The sequence below is a fragment of the Sphaerodactylus townsendi genome, linkage group LG06, assembly GCF_021028975.2.
Source record: "Sphaerodactylus townsendi isolate TG3544 linkage group LG06, MPM_Stown_v2.3, whole genome shotgun sequence".
NCBI classification, from domain to species: domain Eukaryota; kingdom Metazoa; phylum Chordata; class Lepidosauria; order Squamata; family Sphaerodactylidae; genus Sphaerodactylus; species Sphaerodactylus townsendi.
The window spans coordinates 122,588,240-122,608,123 of NC_059430.1; the positions used below are offsets into that span (position 1 = coordinate 122,588,240).

A 19,884-nucleotide genomic window follows, 5' to 3' on the forward strand; every position below is an offset into this window, starting at 1 on the left:
TGCTATTGAACAGTTTTCCTATGGAAAAAAATAAACCTTATGGTCACTTTCCTAACACAACAGACCTTCAGAGCTGCTCCTTTATTTCCACTTTAAAAAAATCACAGATCCCTCACTGTCACGTCTAGAAATGTAGCAAGCTATGCCAAACAATAATAATAATGTTTTCTTCCTTTGTCAGCTCTGTAAACATGAAATAGAAGAGATGAAAAGATGTACTAAGATGTTCAGTTTTCATGATGCGGGATTCTAAAAAAAAATCAGAAATATTTTGAGACCAGGAATGTTCTTGATTTGTTTAGAACTCCAAGGCTTTTCCATCCTGGAAGAATTTCAAATAGAAGATGAGGAAACACAGCAAAATACAATGACCTTTTGATAGAATGACTGCTTTCAGGGAGATTGTTAGTGGACTTGATGGGAAGAGATGACTGATTTTTCACTATTTTTAGACACATTTTGAGGACAGGGCTAGACAAGAGGGGGGCTGTGGGCTCCCACAAGGCTGAGCTATCCCAGTATACTGGTTAATTTTGCCTGCATTTAGCAGATGAATAGCTCACTCCAGGGCAGTGGCTTTTAGTTTTAAGCAGGAAGACACTCAGCCTATCCAGTAGTTCAGCACTCACGGTCAATCACAAGAAGAAGAATAAGAATAAGAAGAAGAAGAAGAAGAAGAAGAAGAAGAAGAAGAAGAAGAAGAAGAAGAAGAAGAAGAAGAAGAGGAGGAGGAGGAGGAGGAGGAGGAGGAGTTTGGATTTATATCTCCCCTTTCTCTCCTGCAGGAGACTCAAAGGGGCTTACAATCTCCTTGCCCTTCCCCCTTCACAACAAACACCCTGTGAGGTGGGTGGGGCTGAGAGAGCTCCAAGAAGCTGTGACTAGCCCAAGGTCACCCAGCTGGCGTGTGTGGGAGTGCCCAGGCTAATCTGAATTCCCCAGATAAGCCTCCACAGCTCAGGCGGCAGAGCTGGGAATCAAACCCGGTTCCTCCAAGATTAGATACACGAGCTCTTAACCTCCTACGCCACTGCTGCGCCGCAACTTTATCATCCCTAAACAGAACATACTAAATAATATAATATACATATTATGTAAATATTATGTACATTTAAATATGCAGTCTTATCTGTTAACTATATTTGGAGGGAGGAAGCAGGGAAAGGGGCCCATGGGAAATCTAGGAAATTCCTGGAGATTTGGGGGCAGTGCCTAGAGAAGGGGCCGTTTTGGGAGAGGCAGTCACTCATTGGGGATGTGATGCCATAGAGACGACCCTTCCGTTCTCCCTAGCCTACCAGGCGGGCAGCCTTCACACAAGTTCCTTTAAATGTTTGGTATTAAGGAAATTTAATAGATCCTTTTGTGTCAGTGGACTATGGTTTAACTAGACTGTGTAGTAAAGGTCTTTAAGACAGGCATGTAACAGTCTACCCCAAACCATGCTCTTGCAAACAAAAGGCCCACAATTTTTGTGAATAGGGCCTACCAATTAATTGTGAAGGGCAAAATTAATGTATCGCCCCAAGGTTCATAAAATATTCAGCAGAACTCACATGTTCCGATGAATAAAACCACTGCGTACAAAATGCTCCTGGCAAACGGAAGATGCCCACCATTTTCACGTCATTTGCTTGTCAATTTCCTGAGCCATCTGCCCAGCTCTTCTTGAAAGCAAGACACCAGATAACGTGGACCATTATTTTTATTTACGGTATTCAAATATTTATATCTGCTTTTCCCTTGTGGCTCAAGATGGCTTACAATGCCAAATCTGAAAACAACGTATAATAAAACCCCAAATAACTTTCCCCTTAATGCTCATTCCGCACATACAGAATAATGCACTTTCAAACTGCTCTCAGTGCTCTTTGAAGCTGTGCGGAATAGCAAAATCCACTTGCAAACAGTTGTGAAAGTAGTTTGAAAATGCATTATTTTGCGTGTGCGGAAGGGGCCATAGTAAATGCCTGCAACCTATACACTTCAGTCTGATCAAAACTGTTCCTACAATTCTGTGAGCTCTAAATTTCCAGCGTTTCTTCTTTCTATTCCTTTCTGATTTTGACTATCTGAAGCAGCTTTTTGGATTTTAATTGTTATCTTTCGAAACTGCGATGGGGGTGTTTTGAGGCTTGGCGTTATGACGCAGCAAATACCTCAGATGCTTCGAAGAAGTTCAAACACCTCTCTGTTCAATCTCAGGTCATTCTGGGTCAAAAAAGTGTAAAGAATTCCTGCTGTCGCTCCTGAACCCACCCCTGGTGACTTCATTATCTGGAATGTTTCTTTCGATCCATATAGGTGACTCACAGGTGCTCAAGTGGAAGAAAATGTTAGCAGAAGAAAAATTAGCTGGGTTCAAGCACCTCAAATCTATCTCAGTTCAAGGTATAAAAGTATAAGCCCTAATTATCTGTAATCCTAGTGAGGCAACAGCAATTTCCCAGAAGCCTTTCTTTGAACCTGGACTGATACCCTTCTGAAGCAGATACATAGATTTCTGCCCAATCCAGTTATTTCAATTTCAATAAGCCTTTATTGGCATATACACGATAATATAAAATACAGTTCCAGTTAAAAAGTGAATAGTAAAAAACTTCGCGTTTGTCATACATTCAGTTTACAAACTTCTGACAAAAACTTTGCCACTATAAGGCAACAATGAAAATCCTGACAATTTAAAAGCATAACTACTTTGTCTGATTCAGTATAATCAATCATGGGGTCTATAGCTTGAGATAGCAGGCTGGATCGGAGTTCTTGGTATAATATGCAGTTCAGGAGGATGTGTGGGATGGAATCCAGCTGTCCTATGCTACAGGTACAAAACCTCTTATCGCTTGGAAGACCTTTAAGTCTTCCTCTATGTAGTGGAGATGGCATGATGTTAAATCTAGCCAGCATATAGGCTCTCCTGTGTATGGGATTTGTGAGCGCTGTAATATAGTAGGCTGGGTATCCCTGCGTGAAAGGAATTGACATATTTGTTGGTGAACAAGATTTATTCGCCAAGCTCTGCAGTTGTTGATAGTCCATTGCTAACAGCCTCTCTTTAATGAGGGCAAAAGTTTCAGTAAAGGTTAGCATATTGAAGGAGTCACTGTCATAGCCCAGTTCCCCAATCTTTGCTGTAACTATTGTGCACCATTTTGAATGGTGGAGTTCACTCAAGGTAAGTTGGGTCAATGAGTTTCTGGAGCTTCGGTAGTGAATATTTAACCAGAATTTTATAATGATTAGCCAAATAGTGGCCTCTATAGAATATTGGCCAGATTCTAAACATAAGACTGCGTATGGGACGCAGTTTGGCACGCCAAATAATTTGTGCAAGAATTTGGAGTGGAATGATTTGATAATGCTGTTATTCGGAACCAGCCAAATAGGAGCTCCATAGAGTAGCTGGGCTCTCACCTTCGCTTGGAAGACTTGCAGAGCTGGGGGCAATCCAGTTATTTGTATGCTGCTTCTCTAGAGACCTTCTCAAGGTGCTTCACAAAGGCAAAACAATCCAGTAAAATAAAGAGAAAAAAGGCATAATGATTATCAGTAACAATCATTGGCATAAAAACAACATAATACGGCATGCAGCAGTCTAAAATATCCATATAACAGTTCTCAGGCTAGAAGCAGACCACAAAAACAGTTTGAAAAAGATGGAACCCCCTCAGTTTATTACATGGGTACCAAAACATATATTGTCCTGGTGCCTAAAAGACAATAAAGTAGTCAGCAGGAAAGACACAAGGGCCAAACAAGGGCTAGGAACCCTAGTAAGCCAGTGATGAAGAAAAGGAAGAGGAGGTGTGTAGAGGTGCGTCAGCGGACCCAGTAGAGCCTCAGAAAGTGCACAGGAATGCCTGCGCCATCTGTGCCCTCCTGAGCTCCCACGTATGCACATCGCGAGATCCCCCTGACTCACAGGTCACCAGATGCCTGAGTCATGGGACACAAGACCCCCAGATGTGGAATTGACCCAGACGGAGACGTTTCCTCCTGCACCTACACTGCCCCCGCAGGCCATGAATTGCGCAACTTTCTCCCGCTCTCCCGCCTTCCCCAAACCCTAATAAAAGGTGCCAGGGACCACGGTACGGCAGATTAGCCAGATCCATGGATCACGCTAGCACGCAGCTGGCTTCTCTCCACCGGATGATATCGCTGCGTCTCGTCACTTCATTGCGTCGCCGTCCCGACTTCAGAGGTTGATTTTCGATTTTTACACCACTTTTCTCAACCATAAGGAATATCAAAATGGCTTACGAACTCTTTCCCTTCCCCTCCCTACAACAGATACTTTGTGAGGTAGGTGGAGCTGATAGAGTTCTGAGACAACTGTGACTAACTTAGGGTCACCCAGCAGGCATTGGGAGGAGTTAGGAATCAAACCCAGTTCTCCAGATTAGAGCCTACTGTGTTAGAGCCCACCACTGGGCAGCATGGTTTACTGAAATGGTGTCCATCAATGCCACAACATCACTTCTGGCTGCATAATGGGAAGTGATGTAAAAGCTGGATGTGTAGCTGGATGCAATGATGTCTCTTCCTTTAGGATTCCCAGCTCCAGTTTGGGAGATACCTGGAGATTTTGGGGGTGAAACGAGAGGAGGGCGGGGCTTGAGGAGGGCAGGGTCTTCAAAGGGGCATAATCAGAGGTGGGATCCAACCAGTTCTCACCACTTCTCCAGAAGTGGTTACGAATCTTTTCTGAGTGCCAAGAAGGGGTTACTATAGTGTGACCAGATGTCCCGCTTTTGGTGGGACAGTCCCACTTTTAAGCAATTTGTCCCGCGTCCCGTGGGGTTTTTTAAATCTCCCGATTTTTGGAAGGCTGCCGCACTGCCTTCTGGGGCGCTCCCCTTTGACAGGGTGGGAAACCAGGGAGCGCCCCAAAAGGGTGAAAATCTGGTTACCTTAGGTTACTAAAGCAACCTCCCTGCCCAATAGGGACTGGAGATGCATGTATGCGGCAGCGCCACTGTTTGAATCCCACCACTATCGGAACCTGTTATTAAAATTTTTGGATCCCACCACTGGGCATAATGCCACAGAGCCCACCTTCCCAAGTGGCCATTTTCCCCAGGTGTATTGATCTTTTTCACCTGGAGATCAGCTGTAAAACGGGTAGATCTCCAGCCACCAACTGAGGGTTGGCAACCCTACTTCCTGTTGTGTAGTCAAAAGCGACATAGCTGCATTGACAGACAGCATTTCACCCCTCTCATTTCCCCCACTACCTTGGTTTCCAATTTCAAGGTGGGCCCTGGCGATGCCCCAGAATGACAGTTGATCTCCAGACTCGAGGAAACCTGGAGCAAAATGGCTGCTTTGGAGGCCAGACTCTGTGGCATACCCTGCTGAGCAACCTTCCCTCCTTAAATCCTGCCCTTCCCAGGTGCCATTTGCAAAATCTCCAGGAATTTTCCAAGCTGGAGATGGTGATAGGCACAAGGGCAAAGGCCTTGTCCACAGAGCAAAAGCTCTGACCGGTTACAAAAATAACCACCCAAAAGCTTCTTCAGTGTTCAGAGATTTATTGTTTTCTTTCAATTCTGCGCAGAAGAGGGAACTCTCCTCTGTTAGCAACAGGGAGGAGGTTCAAGGGGCTGTTGCTTGCGTAACATAATTTATACCCTCTTACAAACATCCCTCCTTGTCTTCTGACCATTGGCTAGATTTGGAATACGTACACATTGCCATTTGAATCTCCACTCCTCTCCAAAGCCCACCTTGCTTTCCACAATTGGGCGTGTATTCTTTATGTCATCTTGCCCCATTCAGAGATCTTGGTTGCTATATCAACTAAGGCCGTATCTGCACGGCCCTTTTACGACGGCCTGGGGGCGCCAAAAAAGGCGCCCCCAGGCCGCCGTTCGCACAGGCGCCGCTGCTGCAACGCAGCAGCAGCGACCTGACGCCTCTTCCCTCCCCCCAGGGCGGCGTCAAGCCGCCCTAAACAACAACCCTTTAAAGGGTTGTTGTTGGGGAGGGATCGTCTTCCCTGCGGCGCGGTGCGAACCGCGCCGCCGGGAAGACGCTTTCTCCCTCCCCCGCCCCACTTACGGCGTCCTCCTCGTCGCCTACGGGGCGTCGCAGCCCCGCCCACACTGTCCTCCGACCTCCAGGGGTCGGAGGGCAGCGTGGGCGGGGCTGCGACGCCCCGCAGGCGACGAGGGGGACGCCGTAAGTGGGGCGGGGGAGGGCGCAGAGGCGGCTCCGTGCGGAGCCGCCCTGCCTTCTGCCGGCCTCCCCGTTGCCTGCTCGCACGCTTGCGTGCGAGCAGGCTCCCGCCCCCACGCCGACAGAACTCCTGCCGGCATGGGGGCGCGAGGGGGCCGTGCAGAAACGGCCTAAGATTTTACTTCATCTTTATCTGTATTTGTAAGCTTCTGTACGCTTTGTCTCCTTTATCTTTCTGGTGAGAGGCCGTACCCAAATTCCACAGCATGTGTATCAGACGTTACTGAAAAGTGCAAAAATCGCCCCCCCTTCTTCCAAGCAAAGCCTCTCTACTAATGAAATTACAGTTCTTTGTTTAACTAACAGCATCTTACCTCTAATACACTTTATATGATTAAATATATGGCTTAAAACATTATAAACTATATGTTCATATCAATGGCAACCCTAAAGTCACTCAGTGAAGATTCTCCCGCCAGCAGTGGACAAATGGCAAACCTGCACCAGGTGAGTGTTCCAAAGGACAGGAGTCATACCTTTGCAAGCTTTGTACCCAACTCTCAACTGTTCTTTCTCCACAGGAGAAGGAAGAAGATCAGACCTGGCAGACTGGACAGCATAAGAAAAAAGATAACTTTCAAGGAATCCACTAATCCAAGAGGAGTTGCCGGCCTGACCAAAAACGGAGAAACTGCAAGGAGTAACCTATTCAAGAAGGCATCATGATTCACTTCATTGAGCACTCAGGAGTTTTGCCTCCAGCGGCGGATTTAGATGAAGAAAGGTCTAAGCTATTCCAATCCCTCGCCCTCGTGACTGCAGAATGATGGAATTTTAAACAAAACTGAGTAAAATGGAGGATGACAAGTGTTTAAAATAAAAAAAGTGGAATGAATCTTTTCAAAAAGGGTGGTCCACTTCAGTAAAGTCCTAGAAAGACAAAATCAATAGATTAATCGATGCTAGTGTCGAGTTATCGGCTTAAGACAGTATTATTCTGAATTGGAGTGCAAGGAAAATTACTGAGAGGTTGTTTAGAGACGACAGTGCGTTATGACAGCATGTGTAAGAAAGGTCTATATGAGACAGTGTTGAAAATATTATACACCTTGGCTGGAAGTCTCCTGGATTTTGAGGCCCTAGGCATCAGCCTGCCAAGCCCATAGGGAAATTCAGCACTGTTTGCTTCCTGTTAGGTCTGCCGTCCTTCCCACAACTAAGAAGGGAAGCTGGAAGAACCTATTCTTTACCCTGAGTTCATAGACTGATACTATGGATAGACACCTCTATATTATCTTCTTGGAGTATTACCTTCTGCTTTCTTTGAAAAAGAGAGCAATACGGCTCTTCCTTCCGGTTTCTTCTTCCAGGAGGCAAATTTGTCACAAGGAAATGACATCATGCCTGTTTGATACAGGCTTTGAGGTCAATTGAAGGTGGTTGGCTGGTTTCCCAACCCTGAAAACTGCTCTCCCCAGTAAGAATGACAGCTTCCAGGTGGATAAACGCTCACTTTCCCTAATCTCTAGGGTTGCCAACTCCGGGTTGGGAAATACCTGGAGATTTTGGAGATGAAGCCTGAGGAGGATGAGGTTTGGGGAAGGGAGGGACTTCTGTGGGTTTTAACACCGTAGAGCTGTGGTGGCAAAGCTATGGCACTCCAGATGTTCATGGACTACCAATTGGCCATGCTAGCAGTGGCTGATGGGAATTGTAGTCCATGAACATCTGGAGTGCCATAGCTTCGCCACCACTGCTGTAGAGCATAGGTGTCAAACTTGTGGCCCTCCAGATGTTATGGACCACAGTTCCCATCATCCCCTGCCAGCTGGCAGGGGATGATGTGAACTGTAGTCCATACCATCTGGAGGGCGCGAGTTTGATACCTGTGCCGTAGAGGTGTCAAACTCAGGCCCTCCAGGTGTTCCTGGACTACAATTCCCATCAGCCCATGCCAGCAAGGCCAATTGGCCTTGCTAGCAGGGGCTGCTGGGAATTGTAGTCCAGGAACATCTGGAGGGCCTGAGTTTGACACCTATGCCGTAGAGCAGGGGTCTGCAACCTGCGGCTCTCCAGACATTCATGGACTACAAATCCCATCAGCCCCTGCCAGCATGGCCAAAATTGGCCATGCTGGCAGGGGCTGATGGGAATTGTAGTCCAGGAACACCTGGAGAGCCGCAGGTTGCAGACCCCTGCCGTAGAGTAAAACCCGAGAGGCAGCCACCCAATTCATTTCCTATTTTTAAATTTGTATTTGTTTGCTAAACAAAAGATGTATTTTTTTAACATACATCAAATAACAGCCCTGCATGGGAAAACAATTCAGCTTTGGAACGGTTGTTTTCCAGATTAACTCAGTCTCCTGTAATTTTTTCCCCTCTTCCCATTTGATCAACTTGCAGACCTCATTGTTTTCTCCTGTACCATTTGTCATGTTTCAAATTCCCTTACAGGAAACGTTATTTTTAACATGTCGCTTTCTCCTATGCTGCGTGGCCTAGTTTAGTTGTGCAAATCACTGGGGCTGTTTGATCTGACTCCTCAGTGGGCTGTCCTGTGGATATGCTTGTGGAGGGGCGGGAGGGGGCAACGGTTTGTTTGTTTTTGAGACCTCCGTGACTGGCAGGCTGTGCTTTGTGCGTTCAATCAGGATGGGTATGAATCGGCGTGTTCTTCTGAACCATTCCAAATGTTAGCTTTTGCTTTAAAATCCAAATAAAGAAAAAAAATCAAGGGTTTGGTATTTGGCTTAGGTAAGGAAAGAACATGTCAGCAGTGATTCAATGAGTGGTCGTCACGAGGAGAAATGGAAAGAGAAAAGAGAAGTCGATGGGACATTTTTGTAGCTAAGTTCTTCTTTATTCTCTCCTTTGCCCTCTGGATCTCATCCTAGCATTGAGAATAGTTCTTTCTTTAGGTGTTTTTTTTTCCAATTTGATTGAATGAATTGCACAGTTCAACATGTGATCTGTGTTACAGACAGTACAAGGGCGAGGGAGAATTTCTTGCCAAGTTCTTAAGATGCATTCAGAGCCTGAAGCAGAAATGAGAACAGTTGGCTACCAGACTGGAAGATCACTCCGCTGGGGTAAACAGCATGTGATGTTGGGGATCCTCATTCAGATCCCCAAACATGTGATCAGTTTGCAGCAAGCAGCCTTGGAGGGGCAGGGATTTAGCTCAGGGCCACAGAAGAATTTAGGAAGGACAACTTGAGCCCAGCCCCACTCCCATTTCTATCCATTTCCCAGTTCAAAATAGCTCTGCTGGTAGGGTTGCCAGCTCCAGGTTAGGAAATATCTGGAGATTGGGGGGTGGGGAGGAAAAGTCAGGGAAGGACACAGTTTGGGGAGCGGGGAATTCAGTACGGTATAATGCCACAGAGGTCACCCTCCAAAACAGCTATTTTCTCCAGGGGAACGGATCCCAATTGTCTGGAGATCAATTGTAACAGCAGGCAATCTCCAGGTGTCTCCTGGAAGTTGGCAACTCCAGAAATGAGCATCTCTCTGAAACATTTACTGTGAAGTGGTAGAATTTCTTGAGAAATTCTTCTCTACTAAGTGGTGTCATTTGTAGACTTGCCCTAAAATCACATTTCCTTCATTGTTTTAATTATTGTTCGGCTTAAAGCTGTTTGAAGCCAATTCCTCATTCATCTGCTGGGCTTCATAATTAACTTCCATATTCCAAAAAAAAATGGATGGATGGATGGATGGATGGATGGATGGATGGATGGATGGATGGATGGATGGATGGATGGATGGATGGATGGATGGATGGATGGATGGATGGATGGATGGATGGATGGATGGATGGATGGATGGATTTGGATGGATGGATGGATGGATGGATGGATGGATGGATGGATGGATGGATGGATGGATGGATGGATGGATGGATGGATGGGTGGATGGGTGGATGGGTGGGTGGGTGGGTGGGTGGATGGATGGATGGATGGATGGATGGATGGATGGATGGATGGATGGATATTGCCTTGACAGGGAAACAAGATACCTCTGGTTGCCGTCCCAGAACTGCACCAGAATTGAAGCTGATCTGAAGGATACTGTTCCCCCTGAAGAAAATGACTGCATTGAAGGGTGGTCTCTATTTCACTGCACCTCACTGAGGTCCCTCCCTCTCCAAACCCCACCCATCCCAGGCTCTACCCCCAAATTTTCAGAAATATCCCAACTTGTTATTATTATTATTATTATTATTTATTTGACTTAATATACCGCCCAATCCCCGAAGGGCTCTGGATGGAGTTGGCAACTTGGAGTTGGCAACCCTTATCATACTCCATCAGTACACATCAGAGGCGTAGCAAGACCAGATTGCGCCCAGTGCACACTCTGGCTTTTGCGCCTCCCCCCGTGACACCCCCCATGCCCCCCCGTGCCCCGCCCCACACCCCCTGTGCTCCCCCACAGTGCCCCCTGCACACCCCACCCCACCCCACTTACTTTTAGGAAAGGAGCAGGCCGGAGAAGGAGGCCGGAAGCCTGCCTGTATTGCCTGGGCCTGGTGGGAACTACATTTCCCAGGAGCCCCTGGGAAATGTAGTTCCCACCAGGCCCAGGCAGCGCAGGCAGGCTTCCTGCCTGCTCCATTCCTAAAAGTAAGTGGGGTGGTGCGCCGCGGAGGGGTGCCGCGGGGGGCGGGGGGGCACAGGGGGAGGGGGGATTTTTTCACCCCCCACATGACTAGAAATGGTGTACCCGGTGTGTCGTGCACCCCCTGTCCCCTGGTGGTTTCGCCACTGATACACATAAATTTCCACAACGAGTCAAACAGCAGCTCCCTTTACAATCAGGAAAATATTACAGGGTTATGTCCCTTTCCTGGTTAGGCTCACCAGCCGCTGCAAGTAGCCCTCCAGTGGGAACTGGGGGCAGGAATGGGTTCTCTAGCTCTAGAATCACATGATGTTGACATATTTACATTAAGATTGAGAACTGTTTTGTAGGAGCATCGTCTGAATCACTGTAATACAGTGGTACAGTTGGAGTATTTTAAAATATAGTTGCTAAGAATAGTTTACATACTCATTTGGAAAATGGTGAGAATCTAGACAAAGGATTGTTAGAAATCACATTACGATGAAAATGTGAGGCTAGAAGGATGTGAGCCAGATGTGTATTTTTTAGTTTTCTTTTGTTGTTTTTTATGGTTCTGTAAATTGAATGATATGTAGGTTGCATGGTGTTTCGGAATGGATCTGGGATATACTGTGATATATTGGTGGAAGTTTATAACAAAAAATAGAATCACAAGACGTCACTTCCATCATAAAAGGAAGTGATGTCATTACATTTTGTCTCCTCTCCTTTTCCCATTTCCCCTCTTTACCCTTGGGGATAAATGGTGGGAGGTCTCTGGCTATATCAGGAGACCTGTGTCCTCCCTTGCTTCCAGCACACCACAGCCCCAAACTGCACCCTTCACTAGGCTGACCAGACATCCCGCTTTTGGCCCACCTTCAAACAATTTGTCCCACGTCCCGCAGGTTATTTCAATTGTCCCGATTTTTGGAAGGCTGCCGCACTGCCTTCTGGGGCGCAAGGCAGATGCGGCAGCCTCCCCATTGCAGTGTCAAGAGGGAGTTATCGGGCTTTTCTGGGGCGCTGCCGCTTCCCACCCCTGTCACAGGGTGGTGTCTGTAGCTGCCCCCCAGAAGGCAGGGCGCTCCCAAGGCTGTAGCACAAGATGCGCAGCTACGTCACTTCACTCCACCTACCCGCCTGTCCCGGTTCACAAAGGTGACCATCTGGTCACCTTACCCTTCACCCACCAGGGAATTAAGGTTTTTTGAGCACTAAACTCCTAGCACATGTCTGAGCAAAAGAATGTGGCAGAAATGTGGGAGATGTCAGGAGTGTGCACTGTGTGAACCTGCCTTTCATATTCACATGCTTGGGATGTTTGGTTCAGTGGCGTAGTGGCTGAGAGCAGGTGCATTCTGATCTGGAGGAACCGGGTTTGATTCCCAGCTCTGCCACCTGAGCTGTGGAGGCTTATCTGGGGAATTCAGATTAGCCTGTACACTCCCACACATGCCAGCTGGGTGACCTTGGGCTAGTCACAGCTTCTTGGAGCTCCCTCAGCCCCACACACCTCACAGGGTGTTTGTTGTGAGCGGGGAAGGGCAAGGAGATTGAAAGCCCCTTCGAGTCTCCTACAGGAGAGAAAGGGGGTTATAAATCCAAACTACTACTCCTCCTCCTCCTCCTTTTCCTCCTCCTCCTCCTCCTCCTCCTCCTCCTCCTCCTCCTCCTCCTCCTCCTCCTCCTCTTCTTCTTCTTCTTCTTCTTCTTCTTCTTCTTCTTCTTCTTCTTCTTCTTCTTCTTCTTCTTCTTCTTCTTCTTCCTCCTACAAGCTAATTCAGGCTTTGTGGTACAGAAATAAGTCTGCCTGAATTCAAAGGAGGAGATCACAACCTCAGTGATCAAGGTCTGAAAAGGCACAGATGATAGGGATCGAGCTTGCTGGGCAACCAGTCAACCACATGCAGTCTAACCACCTCTCAGGGTTGTTGTGCAGATAACACAGAGAAGAGAACTTCTCAGTCGCAGACGGACTCCAATAGAGAGGAAAGCAGCCTGCGCTCTGCATGTGTTCCGTGGCCCTTTGAAACTCACTATGCTACTGCTTCAAAAATGATTGCGTATTTTTCCCGGATGCATTGAGAGCAGATGCCAAAGAAAACCCATTAAGCAGCAGAGTTTAACTGTCATCTCTCCCCCCCCCACACCTTTTCCTGTCATGGTCTGACTATTGGCTGCGTCATCCTCTCAAATTCAGCAAAAGGGGGAGAGAAGTTCCTCTCCAATTCATGTCAGAGGTGGGGCCAGAGGGAAAACCTGTTTAAAAGAATAAACAGACAGAAACAAAGAAGCGTTGGCAGAAAATCCTCACGGGGCTGAAACAGGCAGGGAAAAATTAGAAAACCAGTCTTCCTACCTCACGTTGCTGCTCGAGGACATGCATTTCTCCTTCTGGACCTGTTTTTTCTTCCTCTCTTCGCTGGTGTCTCATGGTAAAAAAAAAATCCTTCCAATTATTTTCTGCTTGAATGTATACTGTGGAAGTTGATGTGTATGAGTGGCCAAGAATTTCTCAACCTGAATAGTCAGGGCAGTGGGTTCCAGTGGTTAGATAAGTCTGTTTACACTCAGAGGGGCTTTCCAACTTTTGGAAAGCAGTGACATTCAGTAGTCAAAGTGTGTGCGTGTTTGGGAGAGGGGGGGGGGTCAGACCTCAAAGAGGATATTGTTCTTAGTAAGAAAATAGGGTCTTAGTGGGTATGAGATGGGAAGAAGCAATATGCTGTCAGGAAAACCAGTCACATAAAGGGAAATTGTTTTCAGTTCTTATCTTGAGGGTGGAGAGCGGGGTGTAATGGTTAGAATGGTAATCTTCTGAGCCAAATGTTTTCTGCTTGCCTCAACTGTAAAGAAGACTCTCAGCCAGGATCCCCTGGACTCATATTTAAATTTCTTAATACAGGCACAGCTTCCTTAACCCCCTTATCCACCCTGTTAAAATTCAGCCTGGTTAAAAGTAGTTGTTTGTATGAATCACCAGACACTGTTAATCAATTAATTACCATACACAAGATGCCAACTCTTTTGGGAAAAAAGTCCGGATTGCTCTAACTCAAAGTTAGCACCCAGACTCCACATTCTTTGTATTGTTGAAGGCTTTCACAGCCAGATTCAACTGGTTGTTGTGGGTTTTCCGGGCTGCGTGGCCGTGGTCTGGTAGATCTTGTTCCTAACGTTTCGCCTGCATCTGTGACTGGCGTCTTCAGAGGTGCATCACAATGTGTAACAGACTTCTCTCTGTGATACACCTCTGAAGATGCCAGCCACAGGTGCAGGCGAAACGTTAGGAACAAGATCGACCAGACCACGGCCACGCAGACCGGAAAACCCACAACAACCAATCCACATTCTTTGTTTTCAGATCATTTGGATTGTAAACCCTTTTTGGGAAAAGGTTTTTGCACATAGAGTCAACCCAATTAGGTCTCACTTTAAAAGGAAAGCTCGCCTTACAACCTCAGGGAAGAAGCGGGGAAATGAAAGATAGAGCCCGAACCAACTTCAGGATAGACCCAAAAACATGCGGAATGTTTAAAAAGTTGCAATCTCATATAGCAATAAATTTGGAGAAAATAGGACATGAATAAAAGGTCACTGGAAAGCTTATAGTCCCATTGTTGATCAAGGGATGTACATCTGCATTGTTTGATTTCTCTGCCCTTGATTTCTGTATGTTTAAGGGCAAGCTGTTGAATATGTGGCATCTTCCAAAGGTTTTAAAAAGTATCACATCTGGGAGAGATGAAAGTTCTTCCCGCTGTGATCGAACTTCTCACACACAAACTGATAAATAAGATTATTACATTCATTTGTACAGACTGCCCTGCAAATACGTCATGGGGCAACAAATTCATATTTACCGAATTTCGAGGAGTGGTACACAAAACCAGGGATGTCATCCTATCAGACTGCAGTCCGAATGATTCCCATTTGAACCCTTGCTTCACCTTGAAATCATATTGGGTGACCTTGGGTCAGTCACATACTCTTAGTCTAACCTACCTCACAGGGGTGTTGTGAGGAAAAGTGGAAGGGATAGGACGTTGTGAGTTGCTTTGGATCCCCACTGGGGAAACCGGCAGGGTTTTCACCATGTAAAGAAACACAGCTGATTGAGGTTTCATTAGTTAAGAAGAAGAGTTTGGATTTATATCCCCCCTTTCTCTCCTGCAGGAGACTCAAAGGGGCTGACAATCTCCTTGCCCTTCCCCCTCAAAACAAACACCCTGTGAGGTGGGTGGGGCTGAGAGAGCTCCGAGAAGCTGTGACTAGCCCAAGGTCACCCAGCTGGCGTGTGTGGGCATGTACAGGCTAATCTGAATTCCCCAGATAAGCCTCCACAACTCAAGCGGTAGAGCTGGGAATCAAACCCGGTTCCTCCAGATTAGATACACGAGCTCTTAACCTCCTACGCCACTGCTGCTCCTAAGGTGGGCTTCCTCACAGGAGATATTGGCTGAAGATAGTGAACTGAGGAGCAAGAAGCCAGCACTGCTAGATTCCATTCTTTAGGCATGGTTTTATTAGGAGGACACATAAGAGTGGGAAACGAAGACCTTCCCTGATTTGTTCATCATTCCTTTCCGCTTCACCGTAACTTCCTTGTGTCCAGCTCAGAAAGACTCACATCCTGCAGTTACTGACCATCCCAGATACTGCAGGTGTGCAAAGAGGGGGAAGAAAGGTTAGGCGGCTACTGTTTCAGCCAAGCTTGCCAGATGGTTTCCAGTTTATAAATGATTATAAAACAATGCCAGTGATTACATTGTCCAAAGCACTTCCCAGACATTATGTTTCAGTCCTTACAAATATCCTGTGAGCAGTGGCGTAGCTCCAACGGGGCCGGGTGGGACGTGATGCCCCAGGCAGAGCAGCGGAGGGGGCATGGCCGGGCCACAGAGGGCATGTGGTAAGGGCGTGGCATGGTGTTCTGGGGCAGTGATGGATGGTGTTGTGGCAGGGGCGCAGGGTACATGCCCGGGGCACAGTTCCCCCTTGCTCCACTTCTGTCTGTGAGGAAGAAGAAGAGTTTGGATTTATATCCCCCCTTTCTCTCCTGCAGGAGACTCAAAGGGGCTGACAATCTCCTTGCCCTTCCCCCCTCATAACAAACACCCTGTAAGGTAGGTGGGGCTGAGAGAGCTCCGAGAAGCTGTGACTAGCCCAAGGTCACCCAGCTGGCATGTGTGGGAGTGTACAGGCTAATCTGAATTCCCCAGATAAGCCTCCACAGCTCAGGCGGCAGAGCTGGGAATCAAACCCGGTTCCTCCAGATTAGATACACGAGCTCTTAACCTCCTACGCCACTGCTGGGAAGGCCAGTATTGCTGTTCCCATATGGTACATAGAAGCTTGAGACTCAGAGAAGGGGCTTGACTAAGGCTGTAAAGGGAGTTTGTGGCAGAGGGAAGATTGGAAAGGTTGCAGGGATCGAAATTCATTCATTTAGCCACTGTGCGCTATCAACTTGCTGGGGCTGGGGCTGATGCTTTATGAAGGCCATGGGGCGGACATGGATGCAAATTCACAGCAAGACATCTGCACTTACTTTGGTTCCAAGAGATCCAAACTTGTTCTGAGGTTCTTCGGCCATCATACGTGTGTGTGAACAGCCTGGCAATGCTAGGGAAACAGCCTCTTGTTCTTGTGAATGGTCTTGGCACTTTTTGAGGTTAGATTTTGATTTTATATAATTGCCAGCAGTTACTGCTCCCTGGCCTTCAGCTCTCTGATGGGTTAGCTTGTGTTGAGCAAAAAGTTTTAGCCTCGGGTCTGTCTTTTGATTCGCTGGCCATGCTACCAGCCAAGGAATCCTTTCAAACCTTAAAGTGCAGATTAATCAACATTGGGTGATACCGCACAGGCAAAATATAACACGTTAAGTGGTGTGAAAAGGGGGTTATGGGAAATAGGTTCCAACAAAACTCGCCCCCCAAATGCTTCTAAGCCGTTTTATTTTGCCCAACCCAGTTTAAATGAAAGTTGTTACATTAGTGACTTTTTTCTTTAACCCAGGTTTTACATGCAAAGGGGCAGCCAGGGCACCTCCACACAAGTGGTGCCCAGAGTACATGCCCTGACTTGTCCCACCCTAAATACGCCAGTGGTTCTATAAGGGCAGAATGATGCCAAGTGGTAGCAGCTAAGAGAGGATGAAATTTGGGATTGTCATTTTATTCTGCTTTCATTCATTCATTCATTCATTCATTCATTCATTCATTCATTCATTCATTCATTCATTCATTCATTCATTCATTCATTCATTGGTCTTAATAGACCGCCCAACCCCCGAAGGGCTCTGGGCGGTGTACAATGAGACATAAAACAAATACAATATAAGATCTCATAAATACAATATAACAATAAAACTTCTCTTTATCTTTATTAACCTTTAATAGGCATAAAATAACAATAAAACATTAAAATTCATTAAAATACATTATAGCAGCAATTCCAAAAATTACAGGTAAAAATACATGCACCGATGCATGCACAGATGGTGCCCATTTCCATTGGAAATGATTGTAACTGTTATTGTAAGCCACCTAGAGCCACAGTGAAAGTTGGGGGATGGATGGTTTAATAAATAAAATAAAATGGCAACATTGGAATCCAGTGGTTCTAAGTTCTTGTCCTAGTTTTCAAAGGGGAGAACAGTGTCTAGTGGTGAGAGCAGAAACAGGGTGAGAGCAGAAACATCCTCAAATCAGGAAGGGGGTCTGATCATCCTGGGGAGAGCAGTAACCGGGAGAGGGAGAGTGAAAAGAACTTTATGCAGTTCTACTCAGAAGTAAGTCCCATTTTGGTGCTTCCTTCTTAGGATCACAACTGCAAGCCTCTTAGTGTAGGGGTGAGCCCCGCGAACCCAGCAGAGCCTCAGAAAGAGTGCGGGCACACCTACACCATCTGTGCCCTTCTGGTCACACACACTCACCTGTCACAAGACCCCCATGAGTCATAGGTCATGAGATGCCTGACTCACTGTCACAAGACGTCCCGGACAAAGGGACAAAAGGGGTGCATACCCCCAGGTATGGATTAGACCCGGACAGGAACATTTCCTCTCTCACGTATGCAGCCCCTATGAGTCATGTATCCTCCTGTTCTCCTGCCTCCCGAAAACCCTAATAAAAGGTGCCAGGGACCAGAACTCAGCAGAGTTGCCAGATCCACGGATCACGCTTCCTGCCACTGGCTTCTGTCCACCGGATGATATCGCTGCATCTCGCCTCTTCCTTGCAACCCACGCAGGCAGACTTCATCTTAGATTTTACCCTCCCCTCTGAGAGAGGAGCAGTGCCCAGGGTTTAATGGTCCAGCTTTCAGTAATCATCCGGGTAGGTCTTCAGAGCCAATTGGGAGATCCTGCTCTGGTTTAATTTCTTGGCTAAGTGTGGAAACTACTTTTGGCTTGAAGCTTCCAATTGCACACCTCCAGGAATACGCTCATCACAAGTCAGAGGAAGAAGGCCCACATTTCCCGGCTGCAGTTAGTACAAACACAAATTCATGTAAGTTTCCCTAATGGGATGGTCTGTGAGATGGGGCAATCCAGAACTACCCACGGGACCATTTAGCATCCAGCCCTCAGTTTGCTAACGGCTTTGTTCTTGGTCTTTTTGTAGCCCAAGGTCTTCAGTGCTACTCCTGTGAGGGGGAGAGTAACTGCCTAGAACCCCACGTCTGTCGAGAACATCAGAATCGATGCCGCACTACTGTCATGTCAACACTAACCCGTAAGTTTTGTGGGCGGCAATAGACGGTCATGAAAATGTCTTCTGTATGCATTTCCTTAAACACTCAGACTGGGAGAAGATAATTTGCATAGCTTGTTCCATTTATCAAATGCCTCACAACTGTTTAGAGACGGGCTTTTAACCCTTCACCTTTCACCCAGTTTGTTTGTTTGTTTGTTTAATGTTTGATTTACTATACCATTACACCAAATAATGACTTCCCATTATCTCATTTTTGGATTCTAATTCATTCTAGGTTTATGCATCTATTTAATGTTACTAATGTTCTCTTTTCTTTTAAATCTCAAATCCTGCAATTATTTCTCTCCTACCATATTTTTTTCAATAGATAGTCCATAAAAGGTGTCCAGTTTTCTACAAACTTCTCTGTATATTGTCCCTTAATGAAATTGTCAATTTTGCTATTTCTGAATATTCTGTGACTTTCTGTATCCAGTCTTCCTTTGTTGGAATTTGTTCATTTCTCTACTTCTGCGCATACAATGTCTTTGCAGCAGTAGACAGAGACATGAAAAGATGTATATATTGATTTGGGATGGCACTGTAGAGAACCTTGTGCAGGAAAACCTGCACTTTGTGCTAACACATAGAAGAGGGAGTGCCATTTTGAATTTTCTGTCTCAGGTACCAAAATGGCCTGGGGCAGCCACATGTGACCAGGATCCCAGCTAAACTTTACACTGAAGCCAGGAACAATAAGTGCAAATGCAGATAAAGAAAGGAGGAGTACACTACAAAATGTGGAAGAGGTGCTTTGTTTTTTATTGATATTAAAAAGACAAAACACACATACATTTTAAATGGAAAGGAAAGAAAGAAGAAAAAAGGAAAAAATACAAAGGGGAAAAAAGAAAGAATACAATACTGATTTTAAGTAGTGATACTCTTTTCTCGTTACAGCTTGGTTGATGTAGCTTAGAAGAAAAACTTACATTGTTTTTACAATAATATCTAGGTTCAGGGTTATCCAGTGGTGATTAAGTTATAGTAATGTATAGATTCCGGTAATTCTGCAGTCTTGTATCTTAACCCACTAAACTAGTCAACCAAATAACAATGATAAAAGAGAGAAAAAGATCACTGTAGAGTTTAAAATACACCTCCCCCTCCCACCTCCCCTCCAACAGATTCCCTCTTTAGACTTCCTCTACAGAATTCCTTATGTTGGTTATATATATATATGATTATTAATACTTTGCACTCAATTTTACTAAGTAGAGGAAAATAATTTAAAAAGGAAGGAAACACTATTCTATCAAAGAGGTGCTTTGAAAGCCACCCTGCTGTTCTGGAATTATATATTTTAGAGGATAGCCATTTTCAGTCTGCAATAG

General features: G+C 46.0%; 1 protein-coding gene and 1 long non-coding RNA gene across 2 annotated transcripts in view; one reads left to right on the forward strand and one right to left on the reverse strand.

Annotated features, from left to right (window-relative positions):
• On the reverse strand, nucleotides 1-13,338 carry LOC125435058. The gene is made up of 4 exons (XR_007244849.1): nucleotides 13,150-13,338; nucleotides 6,717-7,110; nucleotides 3,415-3,491; nucleotides 1-249 (listed from the first exon to the last, which is right to left on the reverse strand). It is a non-coding gene; the product is annotated as an uncharacterized LOC125435058 (long non-coding RNA).
• Nucleotides 13,048-19,884, forward strand: part of LOC125435057 (urokinase plasminogen activator surface receptor-like) — a 19,679-nt gene continuing 12,842 nt past the window's right edge. The window contains exons 1-2 of the mRNA XM_048501070.1: nucleotides 13,048-13,225; nucleotides 18,419-18,529. Coding sequence (XP_048357027.1) covers nucleotides 13,171-13,225; nucleotides 18,419-18,529 — 166 coding nt within the window. The 5' untranslated portion in view covers nucleotides 13,048-13,170. The remainder of the gene's footprint in view (nucleotides 13,226-18,418; nucleotides 18,530-19,884) is intronic.